We start from the raw sequence: 23,327 nt of genomic DNA, 5'->3' as shown, positions 1-23,327 counted from the left end.
TATTTCGAATGGAAATCAGACTTTTCTTTTTATAATTTAGATAAGTGTTTAAGGTATCGTTACAAGTTATTGTGAATTCTAGGAGAAGCTCATGTCTTGTATTGATATTTGCTCTTTACGATATAAGTTTCAGTTTTTAAACTTAAGTAAAATACCTGTACACAGAAAAGATAGCTCTCAACATGCACGAAAAAAAATTTAAGTAATTTACTTGTAAAGTAAAAAGAAACTTCTAATTGCCTTTTTTTAAGGTTCTTGAGCTGATTGACTCTATATCAAACGTTCTATTGTATTAAATCAATTGCATCAAATCTATTTAAAAATAACAATCAACTTGAAAATAACATTAACAAAATCAATTGCATAAATATTTTTAAAAAAAGTTTCACTCTGTATTATAATGCAAGTGCATTTATTTTTCGAAATTATTTTGGCAACCTACTTTGAATTCAAAAATGCATTTAACGTCAAACAGGTTTTGTTTTTATTCAACCTCTTTCAATGCCAAACAATTACTTAAAAATTAAATGGCTATTTCCTTTCATACGTAATTGCTAAACCACCCAAGATAGTATATTGGTGACAATCTCTAAAAATAAAAGAAATCGAGACACTTGGCTCCTTTTTTTTCCCCCTTCTCTTTCATTCTAGCCAATCAAATATCAAATCACTTTTTCCTATCAAATTCCTGAGAGTCAGCGAATCAATGAATGAGGAACAATTAATTCTAGCGATCAGGGAAAAGCAGTTGGAATTCCTCCATGTTCCGGACAAAGGTTAAACACACCGCTTGGCGCTCATTCTGACATGAGTTGAGAGATCGGAAAGCTTCTGGTCGCCAAGGAAACGGCGTCTCGAAAAGACAAAGGAAATTAGCCATCGATAACATTTACGCGTCTTCGAAAACGCTCATCGGAAATTGTTTCAGCGGGAATTAATTTTGCTCTTGAGAATTTATTTATGCAACACAGCTAAAAAAAAAATGAATGTTTTTTCTTGCTACACCGATTTTTTTTCTTCTCCTGCATCCACTTTTTAGGATTAATAATTACCGTCAAAAAGCGGGAAATGGCGCTCAGTAAAAACATGTGGTTAGTGTCGTGTCCACATATTTTGATGTTTCTTTTTATTAACGATAAAGCACAACCTGTAGCCCATTACCATTTTTTTTCGCCAAAACAAAGATGTTATTAGTAAAGAATTCTTTTATGATAAGAACTTTAATGTTATATTTTTCCTTTTAAAAGAAAACGTTTTTTTACTTTAATACTTTTACTTCAATTCTTTTTTTAATAATAAATGCAAAAGAAAATGATTGTGATCAGTCCATTTTTTTTCCTATAATTTGTGTTTAATATGTTCTTAGAGTTTATAAGATATTAATTGTCATTTTCGGAGAAAATTTAAAGTGAGACATTTTTTATTGTAAAGATACTTTTTTTTTAATGTGTCATTTGTAATTAGAGAATAATAGTATGAAAGCTTTTATGTATATTTTTTTATCAGGCGTATTTTTGGAATTGTTCATCTTTCTTACCAGCAAAACTTCAATTTTTATTTATTATAATATAAAAATTACTTTTAAGTTACGAATATCAGGATGTTATAACCGTTACTTTGTTTCTTCATGATTATCTTTCTAAATATAACTATTATCTCAACAACATTTTTAACTGAATGCTTAAAATATTAAGGAAAAAATTATCATTGACTGAAACTCAACAGAATAATACACCTAAGTCTTCGCTTGTTGAGATATAATCAGTTTCACTTCCAATTATTTTGCTTGTAAATTTCGAACAATTCTTTAACAATACATTGTAAAAAAAAGTTTCAAAATCAAGGTTTCCGCTTAATTTCGTTGTTATTTAAAATTGTGATATAGATAATTCTTAATTGTTGATTAATTTTACTCAAACACTAAGAACGATAAAGGCGAGGGATATTAAGTTTTTAACTCACTCGAATCACAGTTGTTGTATTCTTAACATACCTTATAAAAGTAACCAATTTCAACAACTTCACGCATGTTACATAAAATAGTATTTATTGTCTTCTACTGTGAACTCTGAACATCGATGTAATACCGAATAATGTTGCCTGAAGCATAATTCTAATCAATCTATAGATGATCATTGATTGGCATCAACTGAAGCACATTGGATCACTATTCCAAAAGAAAAAAATATGGGCTTACTTTTGTGAACAAAGCTTCAAAACATGACAAAAGCCTCTTTACTTATTTTTTTAACATTAAATGAAAATAGCTTCAGAAACTAAATAGCTTTTTTCACTTTTTATCAAAATAAAAAGGGGGAAAAGCAAAATTTTAACTATTACCTGTCTGTTGCAGGTTATCTTTAACAGGCAACTTTTATCTTAATCTTTAACGGGATCGATTTTCACTTAAAAATTAAAAAAAAAATTTAAAAATATTGAATGACTCTTATTTAGTTTTGTAATTGAGCGATTTTTGTTGAATATTTGAAAAGTTGCGGTGATTAATTTTTTTCTCTAATAAATCATTTAATAAAAATTAATGGAATTGAAACATTTTTGGCACCGAATATTTTATCTCCCATTTGAGTGCCTACTGTTTTGAAAACTCTATAATTCATCACTTATCCACTCTAATGAAACAGTAGAAGCTAATGTTAGATTCACAATAGTATTTTTCTTTCTTTGTTAAGAATCGGAAATATTTAAAATACTTTTCCACTACTATCTACATTTTTATATAAATGACACATTCTTTCATTAAGCCTCTCTTTGGTACAAGTAAAAATATAGGGACTTAACATGTTCTTCCTTTAAGATCTTAATTTCCACATAAATAAAATGCAACATGCTCTTCCATTATGTTTCTTCTTTAAACAAGTAAAGAATTGGGACACGTGTTCTTTCACTAAGATCTCCATTTCCACATAAATGAATCTTTTATACAAATAAATAAATTAGATTCGGTATTATAAAACGCAAATTCGCATTGCACCAGAATCATCAATAAATCGTCTGCTCATCCGAGCATGCCATTATTAACTGACCACTTCTCTTTCATTCCTCTGGAGGTCTGTTCAATTTCACCATGACCTCTGTCCGAATCCAGAAAATGACGATCACCAGTTGGAAGGGCAAACACTAACCAGATCTTAATCGGATGGACAGCAGCCAGTTGCAACTAATCGCCTGATGCACGATTAAGGCTGTTGCATGCTGCTGGAAAGATTGATTTCGGGTGTGAGTTGGGGGTGTTGCTTGACCGAAGTCCATTGGACTATTCAAGAGAGAGAGAAAGGTAAATGGTATGGAAGAGTTATCTCACTCCTTGACCGGCGGGGAAAAGAATTTGAAGGACACCAGAGGTGAGATTAACTGTTCTGATGGATGAAAGGGTTCTTATCTGATTTGGGGAAATTGCTTGATTGTTGCTCGCAGACAGGCATTGCACTTGTTCTCGGAAACTCTGCGGCGGAAATTTATTTTTATTCCTACTAAACCCATTCTTGCTACCCATCTCCAATGCTTGGTTTACAGTAAATTTCATTTATTTCAGAACTAAATTTATTATTTAAGATCACGCCAACGGAGATAAGCAAAAGTGAATGGACTTAACTTTTTTTGTTAAATATTTTTTTTTAAAAATTGAATTGTCGAAAATGTGGTACTGAACTTATAAGTATCATTTTCAAATTTACCTAACCGTTTATTTTTTAATGTTATTAAAGTTTGCTGTAATGCTTATGAAATAAGTTTAAAATATTAAATGTTAATTATTTTGAAGTGTGTTGCAGCAATAATATTTTGAAGCAATAATATCGTTCCAATTGGCTGCGACTTTAATGTAATGATATGTTGCGTGATAGTAACGTTTCGCTGCCACCTCTGCATGCTGGTCTAAATTGAGCAATAACATCGTACTGCTCAATTTAGTATGCGTCCTAAGTTGAGCCATAAACCCGTTCAAATTTGCTACAAATCGTATATGATGCTAAGTTGAGCCATATTATCACACTTCCTAAATTTGATTATTCGATACTACGATTTGACTTGGACGGAAACATATAATAAAGTAGCCGCAAATTTACACCGTAATATGGATTAATGCACCGTTATTATGGCTCCACGCTGAACTATTTTTTTCTGAAAAAGTATTAAAATAAGAACTAAACTACTATTAGGAATAATCTACTCTTTTAAACTATATACAATAAGCACCGTTTTTAAATTTCTCATTTTTATACGTCGTTTTATTGTAGATCAAGCTCATTCTTAATTTTTTCTACGTTAAAATAGTTCATTTACACGACGAAAATATCATCTGTTATACGTCTTTTTTTATTCTAAGTGCATAAATATTTTGCTTCGATTCGAGAAATTTGAAGTCTTGCTCGAAAACAGAATTTTCACTTTCAAATTTATTTTTTTTCTTTAATGTCTACCTGCCACTTAAATGTATTCAAGATATCAGCTTTAGGTCTGATTTCTTTGATACTTTTGTCTCAGATTTTTTGTTTTCAATTTAAATTGTTTTTCTTTTTTTCTTTAGAAGTAATATGAACTGCTAAATTCCCAGAACATTATCATAAAAATTATTTTGACAATTGAATTCATTAATTTGCTTAATTTAATTATGGGTCTTTTCATTCACAGACGTGTAAACGGTGATTTACTGCACTTAAAAAAAAAACACTGTTTGGTGTTTTTAGGATAGTAACAGCTAATTTAATAACTTTTGTTGCTATTGAACTATCGATCGGAAAGCTCATAATTTATGAACTTTATGCCCCAATTTACAACCAAACAATTGATTATTCCAACGGCTAAAACATAAAGATATTCCACTAATATAGAGCGATCTGCGGTATCTAACAATATAAATCTGACTAAAAGATTTATGACTGCACTAAGGCTTTTAAGAGCCCCCAGTAACTACTGATACAAGTGCAATCGCTAATCTTGTAGCAGTCATGACTACTGAGTGTTTCAGTTAAATTTAAACATTTAGGCTGAGAGCAAGGTCGCAAGTAGAAACTTTTTCGTCCCTCAATGAAATAGATATACCACAAAAACAAATTGAAAGAAATGTTATATTCCACAAGAACAAATTGTTAAGATAAGGCGTTCTGCATTCTAATTCCTCATAAATCTATCACTCCTTATCTCCCCTTCTGCTGACCAGACGAGTGGTCTTCTCGCCGTTCAAACCCCCTTCTTCTAGCGTCCACCATGTAAAAGGGGGCGACCGCAAACGATTTGTAGCTTACAAATTATCAATTTGTAATTGTGGGATATCTATTTCACTGAGGAAAGCAAAAGCAGCTAGTTTTCAGCCTAAAGCGTCACTTTATCTCATTTTATTTCTACGATACTTCATGAAGTAGAATACCGTCAGCCAATGCTTCTGCATCAGTGACGATTATGGCTATCGGGCCTTCGTAGTAAATAAGAAAATGTTCAAGAGTAGCTACAAATTCTTCTTGGCAGAAAAGAAATTAGGATTCCAAGTTTGTATTTTGTTGCAGTTTTTCTTCTTCCTTGGTGCGGTAGAGGCTCGATGCTGGCCGCTTTTATGACTGGTGTCTAAGAAGCGCCGTAAACATTTTACGGCATCGTATATCTTAAAAGGATGGACTCGAGACGTGAGCCTACGATCTGTTTTATAATGATTTTCGATTAAAATCCATTATGAATTTGTGTGTCTAGTTAATGCTTTTTTTTTCTCCCGCGTTAAAATTTACACTTATAATCAGTGATGTGTGTGTAAAAGTAGATAATTTTTTTAATCTTGGGAATTTATTATTCGTGGTGTAGTTTTGATAAGGGTTTAGAAACTTTAGGAAATAACTTTCAATATCTTAATCTTTTAAAGCTTAAAAAATAATGTATTGCTGATTCAAAAGGTACTTTTAATATGTAAAAATCGCAGTATATTAATGCACACTTCTAAGAGTGAAGCAGTATTCTTTTAATATTTTTGTAGCATTAAAAATATAATTTTTTTCTTCTCTTATAATCTTTCTATGGAGTTAGCAAGCAAACTCTCCCGGAGAAAATTTCCTTAATTTTCATCCCTTTTTTTCTTGTGAAAATCAGTTTAAAACACCATTTATGTTCTTATGTCATTAAAACCTACATTCAACCAGTTGTCCCACGTTAAAAAAAACAGTAATTACGTCAGTTTAATTATTTTTTCTGAATATTTAATCAGTTTTTTTATCTATTTAAGTGTACATTCAAATGAATATTTATATATCTGTGTAGTGAATTTGAAGTCCTTGTGGCAGTATAGCGAAAAGCCTCATTTTTTTTACGCTAGACTGATCCTTAGTATTACCTTTAGATTGGTTTTGAAGCTTGTTTCACTATCTTTTAGTAGATATCGATCCAATAATTTTAAACATATTTATTGCCTACAGGAAAATGGCAATTTTTTAAACCAAAACAGCTTTAAAATTTAGCTTATCATACAGCCCTGAAGTCTCATAAAATAATATAACTGTGTTGAAATATGTGTACATTTTTATGAGGACTATTTATTTGGTTTTTCTTTATTTTTACTTACTTGTGAAACTGCTTATCGGATTAAAATATTTTTTCATTTTATTTTTTTTAATAAATAGTATTTTACAAATGCAAATGCAAAATAGGAAAAAAATACAGAATATGATGGTATACTGCAAAGAGAAGTACTATTCCTTCTTGGCACTAGCTTCTTCGCACAAACAACCATTGAATAAAAGAAGAAGAAAAACAAATGTGAGTAATTTAAGCTAAAAATTGGACATAGGCTAGTGCCAAGGAAGAGGAAGAAGCAAAAGTGGAAAAGCACTTTTACCACCTAGCGAAAGTCAAGAGTCCCTTACTCCCCCAACCATCCATTCCCATTCAGACACCCTTTAAAATCAATGAATCGTAGAAGGACAAGTGCTCCTCTATTTCAATAGGTGCCCTCGACTGGAAATTGAGGTCCAGGTGCTGATGGGTGGTGGACTGGCTGGACAGTTGACTTAACTGTCCAGCACAGACCGAGAAAATCACACAAAACATTTCTTTGGCACCCGGAAGACGATTGGACTTGGAAATGAGGGTCCTTCTTCTTCATTCCTTTTTTGTGAAGAGGGACAAGAACGATGAGACTTCTTTGATTTCTATCCTATTCATCTGGGCAATGCTGAGAAAAATCTTCTTTTTTTCCGTCTTCTGAAGAGATCTCTACAATGGAATTTATTTGAAAGGTTGAAATCCTTGAAAATATGTGTTATTTTACTTATTTGAAGTCTAGATATACTTTAAACAAGTAAAATAACGCGTGTATTTGAAATATTTGTCGCGAATTTCTAGTTTTGATGATAGATATTTCTTTTTCTAAATAAAAAAATATAATTTTAAATATTCGAATGTGTGTGCATTATTTTTTGTTTGTAATTTCAAAGATGGTTGCAGCCATAAAAAAAATTAAAGATATCTATTTAAAATATTTTTTAACGGAACTATGAGTCCAAGTAATTTATTGTTTCAATTGATTTTGTTTGAAAAATATTTTCTAAAAAAATATTTTCATTAAAAAATATTTTCTAAATACTTGGAACTCGGTGTTGTGTTTATTATTCCTGAGTTTTACCGAACTGTAAAGTTTATTGAAAATATTAATTAATAATGAATTAAATAATTATTAAAAATATTTGTATGTAATTATTATGTTTATATGTGTATATTATTATGTTTTTAAGTTTATTTTTTCAAATACGAAGTAATATACATAGTTATTATTAATGGATAACAGTTTCGAATAGTAATATTCGTACAGAAGATATGCTTTTTTCATATAGAAATTGTAATATTTAAAAATATAGTCTTTATTTTGATTAAAATGTCTTTTTTTTTTAGTTATGTAACTTATTATCTGTTAAAATATAATGGGTAGATCAAACTGACTTTTATTGATTTCATGGATTTTGTGTCAAAAATGGAAATTGTTGAAAATACACGTTATTTTGCTTTATCTTCAAAATATTAAAACGTGGAGTGGTTTTCATAATTTAGGTGATTTATACAGCTATGAAAAGAAAGGTATAGTTTTATTACAAACATTTTCCATGAGGTTTAAAATTTTTAAAAATATGAATGTAAATTCTTAATGTCATTGGTAATGATTAAGCTTTTAATAATTGTTTTCTTTTCTTTCTAGGTATGTTTATGTAAAATGTATTTTAAATCATCATTACTGATATTGTTTCTTGGTAAGTTAATTTTGTAAATTATTTCTTTGAATTACTCTCTATTATCTATAATATTTCAGAAAGCATTTTACATTAGAATTTAGATTTTGTTTTTCACTTAGAAGCTGGATTCTACTTTTAAAATACTAAAATTCCGTTAGACTGAATACTCTTTTAAAATACTAAATTCTTCCTTTAAAATAATTCATTCTTTTTTTTAACAGAAATAAAATTTTGTTTTGGAAAATACCATTTTAATTCAAAAAGGAAAAAATGGAATATTCATTTTACGCGAAATAAATTATCAATCTCTTTGCAAAAATCCTCTCTTAGCAAAAATAAATTTTCACTTCGTAAAATAAATTTTCTTTTCTCAAAAATAAATTAATGTAAAAAAAATAATTTGTATTTAAAAGAAAATTAAGCCATGCTTTTCAGGATTCTTTTTAAATGTAGTTATATATAATTAAAACGCATTTATGTTAAGAGTAAGTCTATTTAATTAGACAAATAGAATTTAAAATATGTTTGATGTTAATGGAAACTTAAAAACGGTGTGTTACATTTTTGGATAATATCTCGACTACGTTCTTATTTTTTTATTCACTCGTTATTTTATTTTGTTTTGTAAATTATACCATTGCTTAGGTATCATTGGCATCATTGCCGTGTATTAGGTATTTGGTAATATTACCAAGTTTTTTAAATACACTAACAATGCTTAGTTTTCTAATTGAATGTAAATGTAACTTGAAAATAGTTAGCAGAAATTGCAATTGTGAACTCATTTAGCGTGTAAAAAAAAAAGAACATTTACCATCTAAAAATTAATTTGCATTTACAAATTATTTGCATCACTTTTTAGCAGTTGTCATTTTTAGTTTTTTCATTAGATGCAAAGAAATAAATGAAAAACCACAAGTTCTAATGGTAATAAGATAAGTTAAAACTCTAAATTAATTTATTAATTCTATTTAATGCCAATATTTAATACTAAACTTCTCAAATGTGTTTAATTTTTGGCTATAATCTCGGTTGTATTTTTTGTTGTCCTGTTTTGTAAGTTGTAATTTAATATTCTTTTGTAAATAGTTGCAATGCCCAGAAATCTTGCTGATGAAAAACTAATTATTAGAAACATCTTTTCCCCCTCAAAGACCTAGTCCAATTTACTGTGGTATTTGAAAATTCGGGAATCTTATTTTATTGTTTCGTTAGAGTCCAGCGTCACCAACTTGAAATTAGTTTGCGGCAATTTCAATTGCGAAGTCAGCGTTTGGCGAGTAAAAAAAGAACATCTATCATCTTAAGTACTTTTCTTGGGTCTTGTTAACTGTTTTTTTTCGCTGCGAAAGCAAATAAACGCATCCCAACAAGTAAAAACATCTTAGCTTAAGTCATTTTCAGATCAAGTAAAAAATAAGATGAGGTGTCGCCAGATAATGCACAACACCACGTTCTGTTAGATAGTGACGGATGTTCCTTATTTAAGGGTGGTCGTTATCCACTTAACGCAGACGCTCTGTTCCTCTTCCTATGTCCCATAGTGTCGCCAGCGTAACAGATGAGGAACTCCGAGAAAGCTTCACTTCGCACATTAGTTTAGACTTGGCGAGGAATAAAAAAAAAGGGAAAGAAAATCAAAGTGTAGAATTGCATTTTATTCACCAAAAAAAAAGCGCATCCAAAGTTGAGAAAGGAAACCTTGGAAAAACTTTAACATGAAGCCGCACTTCAGGAAGCAAGTAATTTTCAACTCTGTAAAACCGTCTTTGAATTTGTTTCTTTTTAAGAGAAAATAGTTCAGCATAAAATAAGGATGCTTAAATTACTGTGTTACTGCACTTTAACTATTATTTAAATCAGGCATGCCGTACACGTGTTCTACGAAGATCCAGTTAAAAATATAGTCTTTAAAAAAAAACTTCACCCGATTTGCATTTTATTAACTTAATTTGACCTTCGTCGATAAGAGAGTAGGGCATGCCTGTTTTAGACTTTAACGTTTTTAGAGAATTACAATCTGAAATTTTATTCTATTGCTTCTAGGATTGTCATTTTGTAATGCGTTTTGCGGGGAAGAGAGTTTCGCATAGCTGCCTTGGACTACTTTGACGTTTAATTAAAAATGAATCTAAAACTTTATCCTAATGCTTCTGGGATTATTGTTTTGTAATTAAATAAGATACTTTTTACCGCTTATTAACTTAATGTAATCAATCAATAATTCATCATTGGATTAAATTTTCATTATACTCAACTGAAAACAGGAAAATGTAAATTTCAGTTTATGTCCCGATTTAACTGGTTAGAAATATCATTGCTTCATGACTTTTTGTAACAAATTAAATTTTGAAATACTAACCTGTTGAAAGAATTTGTTTTTTAAATATTTTTAAAGTTTCTAAATAACAATAATTTTACTTTAAAATATTTGTTTTTAAATGAATTTAATTGGGTTTAAGCTTTATTAACTTTAAAGGTTAAAGCTTTATCGGGACAGAAATTTTCAAAGGCAAACTGCACGACAATATCCCTATATTATCTTTTAACTCCATAATTTTCCATGGATGACGCCTACCTTCGTGAGTAATCACTTGCTATTACAGACACCAATTAAGTCACCCTTCATGAAATTACTACTTACAGTCCTTTACAACCACTCATTGACGCACTCTATTATTGTTTTATTGATTAAACCAACCACGGAATATTCACCAAAAGTGTGTTTGAATGGCCCGGGCTATTTGAATAGTCTAACCCGCACTCAATAGTTTGCAACGCCCCAAAGGTCCACTATCTACTAACATTCGTCATCTACGAATATTGTGGAGAGAATGACCATCATCCCCAAACTGTATTTCTCATTACAGAGAAAATCCCCCTGTAATCGAACGTTCGATTGTTCGAATCCTCCCGATCCCAAATGTTGTGGCAGCAAGCAAATGTGTGAGTCAGTTTAAATGTTCTAGAACAAAACAGCTGACGGATTCGTTCTCTACTAATGTTGCTGATAATTCCGATCTGATACGCAAATTATTCTGATTCATCTTGAAATGATGCGTTGTTTTAGATCTGTGGCGTCTCTATGGCATAGCTATGTATCCTTATTAATATAATATATCACAATGAGACACAATTATGGTGTCTTGACAGAAATTTTCTGTTTTTTTTTTTTATCCTATTTATGCATCTGTCCTAATTACAGATGTACTTTATTTGTCATTATGTTTCAAATGGAGGTAGCGCATTTTCAATAATTTTTTAATGTTTTATTAATTTTTGTTATAAAAAATCAAATTACAACAAATAAAAACATTCATGTGGTAACTGTAATCACTGCATTCTTCTATGAAAAACAGACTTTTACAGATCACAACTCATTGCATTAGAGGTCATTCAATTTCATTTTATGCCTCAAATTGAAGTGAAAATGGCACTTTTGTTTTAAATATGAAAGAATATTTTATTCAAACCATTTTTAAAGGCATATTTGGGAGATTCTGAATTTTATTTATATATTTCGTATCAATTAAAATTTTGATTAAAACAAAATTTTTATTTTTTTGTGTTTATCTTTCACTTATTTGGACGTGAATTTTGAATTTGAAAATGATTAAGTCCTGTACCAGAAAGGGTTAAAATATTTTATCGCTTTGAGGCAACCAAGTACCTCACAATGTTAATATATCAAATAAAGTATTTCGTTTTAAATTTTTATCATAAGAATATAAAATTTTAATGTACAATTTTAGTATAAAATCTTAACATAAAAATTAAATGATTATAAATTATTAAATAATTATCATTAAATAATTATAAATTTTTATAAACTTAAAATTTTTTTGCTCGATTTACAGGTTTTTGATCTTGCTTAAATTATTTATAGCGGTGCTTAAAAATCATTATAATTCAAATTCATTAAGTCGCAAATAAAAAATAGGAGTCGTAAAATTTACTACCACTTTAAATATTAAAAATTAAGTTCCATTTTATCGGGAAAAGTTCGCACGTACGAACTTCTCCAAAATAAGTAAAACGTGTCTCTCTGGAATGCTTAAAACAAATCTCTCTAGAATGCCTGAAACATACCTTTCTAAAATGCCTTAAACATGTCTCTCTAGAATGCCTTAAACTTGTCCCTCTAGAATGCCTTAAACATGTCTCTCTGGAATGCCTTAAACATGTCTCTCTGGAATGCCTTAGACATGTCTCTCTAGAATGACTTAAACATGTCTCTCTAGAATGACTTAGACATGTCTCTCTAGAATGCCTTAGACATGTCTCTCTAGAATGCCTTAGACATGTCTCTCTAGAATGCCTTAAACATGTCTCTCTGGAATGCCTTAAACATGTCTCTCTGGAATGCCTAAAAAATTTTCATTAAAAATATGTAGAATATCTTTCTTGTTCATCCTTTTCCACTACATCATCCTTTTCATCTTTTTTTATGTTTATTCAATTATATACATTTCAAAAATTAATTATAAAGTTTTTCATTACATAATAGAAAAACAACTTTTTATTTTGAAATCTCTTTAAAGGAAATCCTCTATCAACGAAGTTTTTATAATATTTGAAATTATTTTCAAAATTCATTTTATTTATTCTTGATTTGAAAATAATAGCATGCCTCTCCATCTAATCCATTTTTGTTTATTTATTCAATGAAAGAATTGTTACCACAACAAGCAACATCAAAATATTAAGAAAGAAGAAAAATAAACAAATCCTTCCTCCAGAAAACTTATTTGCAAAATAATTCCCTTAGATTGAAAACAAAAATAATTTTGGATTACAAGACACGAAAAAAAGAAGACTCTATCAAAACATAATTATAGCCAAAGGATATAATACAATTTTAAATCAAAAACATCGAAAGAACAAAGCATTTAAATTCTCCAGAAAAAATTACTTCTCGAACAATTGGCCAAAAAATAGAAAGAGAAAATAATAGTCTTTATTATTAAACATCATAAAAAGAAATTTACCAAAACATATGCCAAACAAACTGAATTTCCGGTTATATTTATCGAACCGTGGTGTGGTTCTATTTTAGTGGGAGGATTCGAATAATAAATACTTAAACAGGTCCACTTGGGCGAGTCGGACTTGGAATATTTTTTTTTATCGTCTGTTTCTTATTTAACATTTTTCATGGATGAGTGTTCTCGTTTATTTTGATAGCAGTTTTCTAAGAATTTAGTCAGCCGGGAATGCAGAAAGTGATAGAATTTTACTTTATACCGTTTTCGAGTGAATTTCGTGTTCCTTTGGTGTTTTCTACGCTGTTACCTAAGCGTGAGTGGAAGATTTATTAGAACTAATTCTTGTGTTTCGATATGAGAAAGTGAAATGAACTTTTTCATCTGTTTTGGTTTAAAAAAATTTACATTTGCGATTCAGTTTTTATTCGTTTATGCATATGTTTGTGAATGGAAGCATTGACTAGAATTATTTGATGCCAAATTTTCGCAGAAACTATCCTTCAATTATATGAACATCATAACCAGTCAAATTTGAATAAACACTCCTAAGTCACGGTGTTTTAAAATTAAAATAGACATGATTAAAATAGAATTTAGAAGAATTTAATAAGCGGTATGGCTTAGAAGCAATACTTGGATGTAACGCACGATAATTTGTAATATTTTAGAACATAAAACTTCGAACGAACCATGACAAACAATATATTTACTAATTTAAAAGCTTAACTTGTTTCATGAAATATAAAATGGTGGAAAAGGTTGACATGTTTGAGTGCCCAAAAATAGACGCAAATTCTCAAGATTCGCTAAGCGGAAATGAGGAAAGCAGAAAAAGATTTGAAACAGAAAACGCGAAGTTGATAGCGAAAAAATGAAAAATAAAAAAAAGTGGGAAAATAAAACTAAAAGAAAATATATCTCGACTTCCGCGGTTTTCATTAAAAAAAACTTCACCATTTATTTTTCGTTTTTTCATTGCCAATTTTGTGTTTTCCACTTAAAATATGTTTTGTTTTCTTTGTTCAAGCCTAGCGGGTATTAAGAATGTGTGCCTATTTTTTAGCACTCTAAACATATCGACTTTTTTTGCCTTTTATAATTTATGAAGAAAGGGAAATTTTTATATTGTTAAGTACATCTTAGCACTTCTATTTCTTGGAATTACTCATTTAACATACAATGTCTTAATGAATAAGCAAGATGGTCACCTGTAATTTCAAAACAGTCTTAAAAGACTACGATTGTATTTCTAGCTTTAAGAATCATTTTCCTTTCTTTTTTAAAATTTTTATTAGGTTTCATTTTAGAAACAAATAAAGTTTCAAAATTTTGATAAAAAATTTGTAAAGTGTCTGAAAATTGGAAGGTGAAATAGCAATCTTTTACTTTTAGATAGGTTTAAGAATTTCACAATAAAACCAGTACACCAAAATAAATAAATAAAATAATAATTCCTTATAAAAACATTTTTATGGAGATTTTGTGTTTCAAAATTGCAAAAGTTTTCTTCGGATTACATTGGTTTTGCAAAATTAAACTTTTCTCCAAAACTTATACATTATTTTGTTGAAGTTTTTATTTAGTAGCAATTTTTAGTTTTGGATAGATGGTAAAATTCAATCTGAAACTAAAAGACCAATAAATAAATAGAGTAAAAAATCTTTACTGAATTATTTTGTGAAGGTTTTGTGAAATTGGTACAGAACTTGAGTTTCTCCTGCTTTTCAGTCTAAAGTAGGCAGCCAGCATTCTTACAACAGCATTCAAAAAGTATTGACTAAAGTTTCAAATTCTTCGGCTTTAGCACAAAACTGCACGCGTAGAAATGCATAGAAGATGAAGATCTCCAGTGCACTTCGCCAAATTAACAATTCAGTCTAGGCTATGCCGGAAACTATAGCCAGCTACAAACAATTCCTCCACGAGCCCCAGGTGGATAGGAAGTAACGGGCAGAAGCAAACTTCCAAGATCCTTGGCTACTTATTGCTTTCGAAATTCGTTTCGGCTCCAACTTTTATTAGTTGATTAAGTGTAATCGTTCCTCTGTATAAAAGCCGGTATAGTAAGTAAGACGGCGGATTTAGGCCGAGAACCACGGGGAAAAAAAAGGAAAAGGGGAGTAGAGAATCCAGGAAGTCTTCCCAAATCCGATTACTCGGAAAGGAACGTTCTCTAAAGTGGAGAAGTGGCCCCAGAATATATCGTCTTAGCTTTTAGACTTTTCTTATTTGTGAACCTACCCTCCTCTAAAAGAGAATTGTCTTCCGTACCATTTTGAAATAAACATCCGATGTAATTCTTAACCCTAGATTATTGAGTTATTCATTTATATATAGTCTTTTCTAACGACACAAAGCTCGTTTTATTTTTATAATTTATTTAATCCTTTTAAGCCAGGCGAGACTTAATAGTACCCTTTATAGATCTACTAAGATTCAGTTTAGAGATTGTTCTAGAATTGTCGCACTATTGTATTTAATTCCTCCAATGATTAAATTTAGCCGGTAAAAAATTTGTCGTTTTATTTTCATTTATTACTGACTATAATAGATTCTGAAGAAAAGATTGTTAAATAACCTTTTACCAATTTGAAAAAATTTCGTGCCTCATACTTACATGCGTACATAAAAAAATCATCTGATCTGAGCGGATTCTGATCTAATGATCGGATCTTGTTCTAGATATCAATCTCAATGGTTCAAGAGGGTGATCTTAAATATGCAAAGAAAGTTGATCTCAAATATTAATAAGTGTAGACGATGTATTTAAGTTACGAAATCAAACACAAAAACGTACCTTCTCTGAATGAACATACGAAAACGGTATGTTTATTCAGAGAAAAAAAGATTTTGTGTTAGATATAACTTAAAATATCACCTGTGTTGATTGATTAGCCTATTAGAGATTACCCTCTTGAACTTTAAAGACTATTAAGTGAAATTATATACTTAACTATAAAGAATGTTAACTATTAACTATTAACGGAAATTAGATACTTTAAATTGATGCAAAAAACTATGTACCTCACAATTCAAAATTTATTGAACTAATATTAAACAAAATATTAAAAATAATAGATATTTGCTAAAAGTTATTTTTTGCATGGAATTATCTTTGGATAAACAAATTTTTAAATTCTTTTTCAAAAATTCTTTTCACCAAGAATTAAAATTCGTTTTAATTCTTTTTCGCATGTTAACTTATTTTCACTTTGCATTATTTTACAGTATCGATGTTTTTGCTCTTTTCTATATTACATTACAAAATATAAATTCATTTCCAATTTGCTATCTCAGGTATTCTAAACTTATTTTCCCTTTGTAAGATTACACAATATAAACTTTTTCCCATTTTGCAATAGTGCGCTTAATAAACTTTTTTTTCTTGTTTTGCAATGCTTCGCTTTGAAAACTTCTATCCGTTTTGCAATACTACACTTAGTAAACTTTTTCTGTTCTTCAATACTACGCTTTGTAAACTTTTTCTATTTCGCAATACTACGCTTTGTAAACTTTTACACATTTTCCAATACTACTCAAGTAGAAACTTTTCCCACTTTCCAGTACTACCCAAAAACAAATTTCTTTCTATTTTTAAATGTTACAAAATATAAACTTATTTACACTTTACACACACGCAACATTATAAAAGATACGTCATAATTTTCAATACCTTTTTGAAATACAAATTTATTACAAACTTCGTTTCCTTCGCACGCCAGCAAAAAATTCATTTGTTACGTCGTCTACTATAAAGCATCATCAATAAAATTTGTGAATGAAGAAGAAAAGAAAAACAGAAACAATAGTGAGAAAAATTTAAATCTTCTGCTGATAAGAAACAAGTTTTTATTGAATAACTGCTGGTGAAAATGCTTGTAATGGGGAAAAAGAAAAAGGATGGTATGGGATGAATAAAGCGAAAAAGGAACCAAAAAATTTTTTTGTAAATTGAATTTCGGGCAAAAGATTTATTCTTCAAAGAGTCGAGAATATTTTGGAAGCAATTTTTCTCCCAGAATTCCCTGGTAAAAGTGAAACAAGTCCATTACGTTATTGGTTTGGAAAAAACAGTATGTTTAAACTCCCTTTATTTTCGCTTAAAAATTAAAAAAAAAATTATGTTTTAGGAAGTTTAATTATTTTTTATTAGCTATTTATGCGCTAAGAATTAACATTAAATACAAAGATTTTTTAAACTCAAATATTTTATTCCTTCAAAAAAAAAATTTCTAATTATTACTTGTTGCGGATTTTAATTGTTTTGTTTTCAATTTTAAATTATTCTGTAAATGTTAATTTTTTTTCATAAATAATTTCTTATGCAATATATTAATTACTAAGTTTTGTTAAAATATTACTAAAAGGGTTAGTATATAGTAAAAATTTCATTTTACTGAGGCTGCATACTTAAACTAGTAATCTGTGATTTTTTTTTTTTTTTTTTTTTAATTTATGATTGTTTATATGTGATTTGAGGCCAGTGGCGTAGCTAGGTGTAAATATGATAGGGGCGAATTACTTGATTACTGCCTCTAATGTTATTAGTAAAGAAGAAATGTTAATCCCAAAGTTATTAGTAGAGAGGAGAATAGTATCATAATGCTATTAGTTGAGAGAAAAATCGTATCATAATGCTGTTAACACGGAGAGAAATAGTATAATGTTATTAGTTGAGAAGGAATTAGTATCATCATGTTATTTGTAGAGAGGAACTAAACCAATTTAATTATAAAGAAAAAAAATGCAACAATATTTATGACTTCAGAAAAGTCTAAATCCATATTTGAAATTATTTTTAAGTAAATCTACCAAGAAATTATTCTACATAAAAAAAATTATTAGTTCAAACGAAATTTTGTTAATTTTTATTAGATGTAAAAAAATAATTAAATTATAGTGACTTGAAAACTACTTATTATATCTGTAAGAAATGTTTTTATGTTTTGCTTCATTAAATAAGTTTTTAAGCTAAATTTTTATGTAATAAAAAAAATTTAAATTATAAGCGTCCTTAAGATGTTAATTATCCCTTTTAACTCGACGTGTGGAGCCGTTGTCCTATTCTTTCCTCTCTGCACGCCACTGAGGATGGTCCTTCACTATGTTCTTTTTCGAAAAGTCTTCTATTACATCACGTTCTGTTATATTTTAAAATTTATACATCTTATTGAGTTACCTTACGTAATAAGTTCGTTTTGTTGTCCTGAATCAAGAACAAAAAGTGACATGGCAATCTAGACGTAAAAAAATTCTTAGCCATAAATCGTTTAAACATAGCATAACATTTACAGTGTTGAATAATTCACAGAAATAAATCGTTTAAAAATGGTATAACTTTGACAATGTTGAAGAAATCTACGCGTAAACGTCGCTAAGCATTCACGATGTTAATGGATACGAAGGAAATGGTATTATAGTCACGAAATTAACGAACTCTGTACTGTAAGTTATGCAAAGAGAGCTAATTATGTTCTTGATGTTAAAAAATTCCACGAAGTAGTATTAATATCATAGTATTTACCCCAATATTTTAATAAAAAATAACACTGTATTGGTTTTGTAAAGAATTCTATTCCATAGGCCAAAACGCTGGCATATATTGCCCGTTCGGTAAAGATGTTGAATCGGAATAGATTAGTTTTTAACCAAAATGGGTTCAACCTTGAACCAATTAGTTCCTCGAACCATAATACTGCTCAAATTCGCTTAACATTAATGACGTGCTTAATTACACCGCGTTTAAATTAAATCACGCCATCGTGTAATCAATAATAAAGTTAAATGATAAGAGAGTTAATAATAAAGATAATATTGTTCAATTTAGTAGAACGATATTATGGTTCAAGCAACTGCTAATAGCATAGGCATCAGTATCAAAACTGTACCACTTCACCTCTGGGCGAAACGCAGAGTTTATTCTGATTAGACTTCTCCATCATATTTGATGAAAAATCATCATTTTAGCTGGAGCATCCAGAAACCTTTCCTTCGTTTTCTTTTTCTCCCCCTAAGACCCCCACCCTAGATCCAACACCCCCTCAATCGACGCCCAAAACTCCGGTTATTGTGGCGTACATAATTCTCGATGAGCAATGGGAACCACGTGTGAGTTCCAAATGCTCTTGAATGCAAATGCAAGAAAAGCCGGAGAAATAATGATCATAAGCACAAACCCAAAAAAAGAAATCATAAAAAAAGGGGGGATGGAAGACTTGATAAAGCATCGAATAAATAAACATTCGAAAAAGCATTGGAAAAAGGGAGGGTGTTAATGGGGCGTGTATGCCGCGTGTTTTCGATTTCGTACGTAGGAAAGTAGATGGCTGTGAAAGATTTATAGACTTAAAGTCGGAAAACGTAACGTTCCAGGAATGTTATTTCGAAGGAATAACAACAGTATCTGTATTCTACGGGGTGGAGCATAATAGAACTCTTTTTTTTTTTTCTTTTTTTTTTAGATTGACTACGGTCATTAAAGTTAGATGCAAGCAATAAAAAAAATCTGGAAGTTTTCATGTAGTGTGGGTACAGGTACTAATGGAACAAACCAATTATTCTTATTACGTTTTTTTTGTATAGTATAGTTAATACCTGTAATTTTATTTCATGAATTCTCTAAAAACTTACTGTATTGGGTTGTATTCATTTTATTTTATTAAAACTTCTTTATGCTAATAGTAATTTGTGGAAAAAAGTATCAAACAAATCAAGCAGTAGTTTATTTGGTCTTATTTATTTTTTTAAGAAAAGTTTCTTAGAAGAAAAAAAAAGTGTTTTATCAGTTTTCAACTTTTTTTTTTTTTTTTTTTTTTTTTTTTTTTTTTTTTTGAAAAAAAAAAAATTAGCGTTGGAATTGTTAAATTTTAATGTAACATTCTTTTTAAATTTTATTTGTTAATTTTAAAAAAAAATTTGAAACTTCATTTAAATTTGATTGCAAAAAAATTTTTATAGTTAAAATGTTTACCTTTACAATTTTGACGTTAATTTTTATATTAATATATTATAAACTATTAAAAAGATAAAATTTGGAACTTTGAAAAACAGTTTAATCCAAATAACATGTGATATCAATCCCAATTCAAAAATACCAGTTTTCAGAAAACCAGTTAATAATTTATTCTCAACTTTGATTGATAGACTTGTTTTAACTAAAATTAAATGATAACTGAATAATGAAGTTAATAGCATATATATATATATATATATATATATATATACAATGCTATTTTATATTTATTGCACTGCTATTATAAATTTAAAAATTTTATTAATTCTAGTTTCTTTTTTGCTTAAATCGAAGATTTTAATAATACTCTCTTTAACTATATTAAGTTTTTGCAACCTTACTTCAATTTTTTAGCTTATATTTAATCCCTTATACATTTGTATTTTTGCATTAGAAAGTATTTTTTGAAACATAACATCTCACTTTTAACAGAAATCTTTTTATTTATTTTTTTTTTACTTACGTTTTGCTTCCCCAACCCCCTATTTTATAAAGCAACAAAAATTCAAGTTTCAAGAAATACATTTGCGTACACCAGAATTAAAAACTAAAATGGAAAACTGAAACAGAGACACGCGCACATGAAAAAGCAAAGAAAAAAACTAGGCTACTTTTAATTAAAAATAAATATTTCTGCGAAAATTCTACAGAAGAAAAAATATATTCATCGTAAAGGAGCCCTGGCGATGTGAACATTTTCAATTTAACTTCGATTTCTTAAGCTCTTTAGTACAGCCTCTCTCTGGAAGACTTGATATTTTTAATACTTTTTTTTTTCATTCCGATGTTCCATCTTGGCGAGGGAAATCATTTCCTTGGATCTTTTGTTTTTCCGTTGGCATAATTAGGTTCTGGAACATTCGATTCTCTGTTTTTCTCTAATCCTCAAGCAAGGATCTGAAGAGGAGATATATATATCTATACGTCTGCAAAAATGGAAACGGATAGGTAAGCCGGAAAAGCTAAATAAAGTAAACAAGTGAAACAAAACCATTTTTCTCCGTTTTCGGATTATTATTTTTTTTCGCTTTTACACGTCAAATAATGCATCTATTTTCTTCTGAAACTATATACCGTGGAGATTATCGGATTAAAGTAAAATGGTAAAATTCAAAATACTCGAAAAATGTTCTTTTTTTTTTCTTCCTAGAATTTGCTGGATAGGAAAAAAAGGATATTTCTAACTGATACAAAATACCCATTTGCTTTTTTATTTTTGAAATACTTGGTGATTGAAATTTAACAAGAGCTGTAAAATAGTTGAATAATCATTTGATTTCAAATAAATCATTAAATGATTAAATTTCTAATTAGTATGAACTTATGCGCAGCTTGACTAAAAAATATTTCAAGAAGACGATTTTACAAAAGAGAAGAATTAAAGTAAACAAAGTGAGATAGAAAGTAAATTCAATATACTGGTCAAATATAAAGAGATGCCTGGATTAAGTTGGAGAACAAAAAAATGCTTCTAAATGTTAGAAAATACTTAAATAAAATTTATTTAAGTTTATATTTTATAAGGAAATGTTCCAAGAAAATTGGTTAAATAAGCATTAATACGTTTATTTTAATTAAATAATTTCAACTTTTGTAGCAGAAACTGCTTTATGCTAAGAAAAAAACAATTATTGCGTTACAATCATTGGAGATGGAAAGCGGCAGCTAACTTAGCCAATACCTTCTAGAAGAGATGAGACCTTAGCATGATTTACCATAAACAAGACATTTGATCCTTTAGTAGTCCAAACGTAATGACATCTTACTTATTTTACCTCCACTGTGAAGTTTATGTTCGTTAAGTAGGAATTACTAAATTGATCCAAGCTAGGGTTTTCTCTTATGTGGGAGGTGTTGGCTTATCACCTAGCATTACGCGAAATATGTTTATGTAATGAACGTAAGTAAAATATTTTTATCATGCCTCACACAGTAAAATATCAATATGTTTTCGTATAAATTTCTTTAAAAAAAATGTCACTTATTAGCCAAAAGCAATTTCTAAAATAAAACTTGGTTGTTTTTTATTAATCAGCAGCAAGCGAAAAGTTACCAAATTATTTAAACTTGTGCCCAAAAAAAGGAAAGAAAAGAAATGGTATAATTTGCATCCGGTTAACTGAAAAAATCAACCCCTCTATGCACTTCTGTGTTTTCCATAGCTGTATCTCCGAATTCAGAGTTCAATTATGTAGACAATTGCCTTTAAAAGGAGTGTATATTCAAAAGAAAACCATAATAGAAAGAAGAGGAAAAAAACTCTCTCAATCCTGTTTTGCCGGGGCTAAATTGAAGGTCATTATTTCTCTCTCGCTGATGCTTAAACTAATAAAACACCACTGGGGCTTCATAATTAAGGTGGTCTATCCCTTTAAACGGACCCTGGAAACTAGCGTTGCCATATTAATGTCGCTAATAAATGATGCAAGGCTTCATTATGGCAGGTCGCTGCTTCTGCTACCCTTACTTTCTTCCGGACATTGTAACGTTAATGATGCATAATTAATGGACAGTCCTCTATGCAAACCGTTGTCCTATTCCCCCTCTCATGATCCCCTCTTTGAATCACCCCTTTTCCTGATAATAATCGTCATTTTGTGCTACCTCTGCTTGGGTAGATGGATTCGTTGTAACTGCTGTTGGAAAGATGAGGGGACAATCTGGAAATATGATAAAGCGCCCACGCCACCCCCAAACTGGATAAAAAAGTAATGGAAACCCCCTTTCGCCTGTATTCATTTTACAGTATTTTGCTTGTTCCCTGTGGTACTTTTAAACCACCATTCTTGGCGATAAATGGAGTCGAGCCCCAGCTGAATATGTACTTACAGCTGTTTGACTTCGGTGGTACTAAGTTTAATGATCATTTGTAAATGTAATTCGAATTACCATTAAAGTAGATAATCAGGGTGCTCTCTCCCACACCTTTGCTTCCAAATCGTCAAACGTTTGTGGAGAAAAGTCGTTTTCGTTAGGTGAACTTTTCCAATTAAAGGGTTCGGTGCGAATTATATGCGAAACGTTCATTAGATTTAATATATATTTTTAATTTAAAGTTGAAAAAGGTGGCTTTTGATTACTGGGATATTTTAATAAAGCGATAACTCA

General features: G+C 29.6%; 1 protein-coding gene across 28 annotated transcripts in view; it reads left to right on the top strand.

The window, feature by feature from the left end:
• LOC107454643 (fasciclin-2) overlaps window positions 1-23,327 on the top strand; it is a 249,300-nt gene that overhangs the window by 171,027 nt on the left and 54,946 nt on the right. For 9 of the 28 annotated variants that reach the window (XM_071183765.1, XM_071183751.1, XM_087159847.1 and 6 more), the window contains exon 1: window positions 3,290-3,362. The exons of 13 other annotated variants lie outside the window; for them this stretch is intronic. In XM_071183765.1, the coding sequence (XP_071039866.1) occupies window positions 3,305-3,362 (58 nt within the window). In that variant the 5' untranslated portion in view covers window positions 3,290-3,304. Of the gene's footprint in view, window positions 1-3,289; window positions 3,363-8,188; window positions 8,241-23,327 lie in introns of those variants that run through there. 6 more of the 28 variants (XM_087159849.1, XM_071183746.2, XM_071183722.2 and 3 more) reach the window with 1 other exon arrangement.

The sequence above is a fragment of the Parasteatoda tepidariorum genome, chromosome 3 (genome assembly GCF_982258835.1).
Source record: "Parasteatoda tepidariorum strain Cologne lab strain chromosome 3, Ptep-v5.0, whole genome shotgun sequence".
Taxonomy (NCBI): domain Eukaryota; kingdom Metazoa; phylum Arthropoda; class Arachnida; order Araneae; family Theridiidae; genus Parasteatoda; species Parasteatoda tepidariorum.
This window is presented reverse-complemented; position numbering and strand designations above follow the sequence as displayed.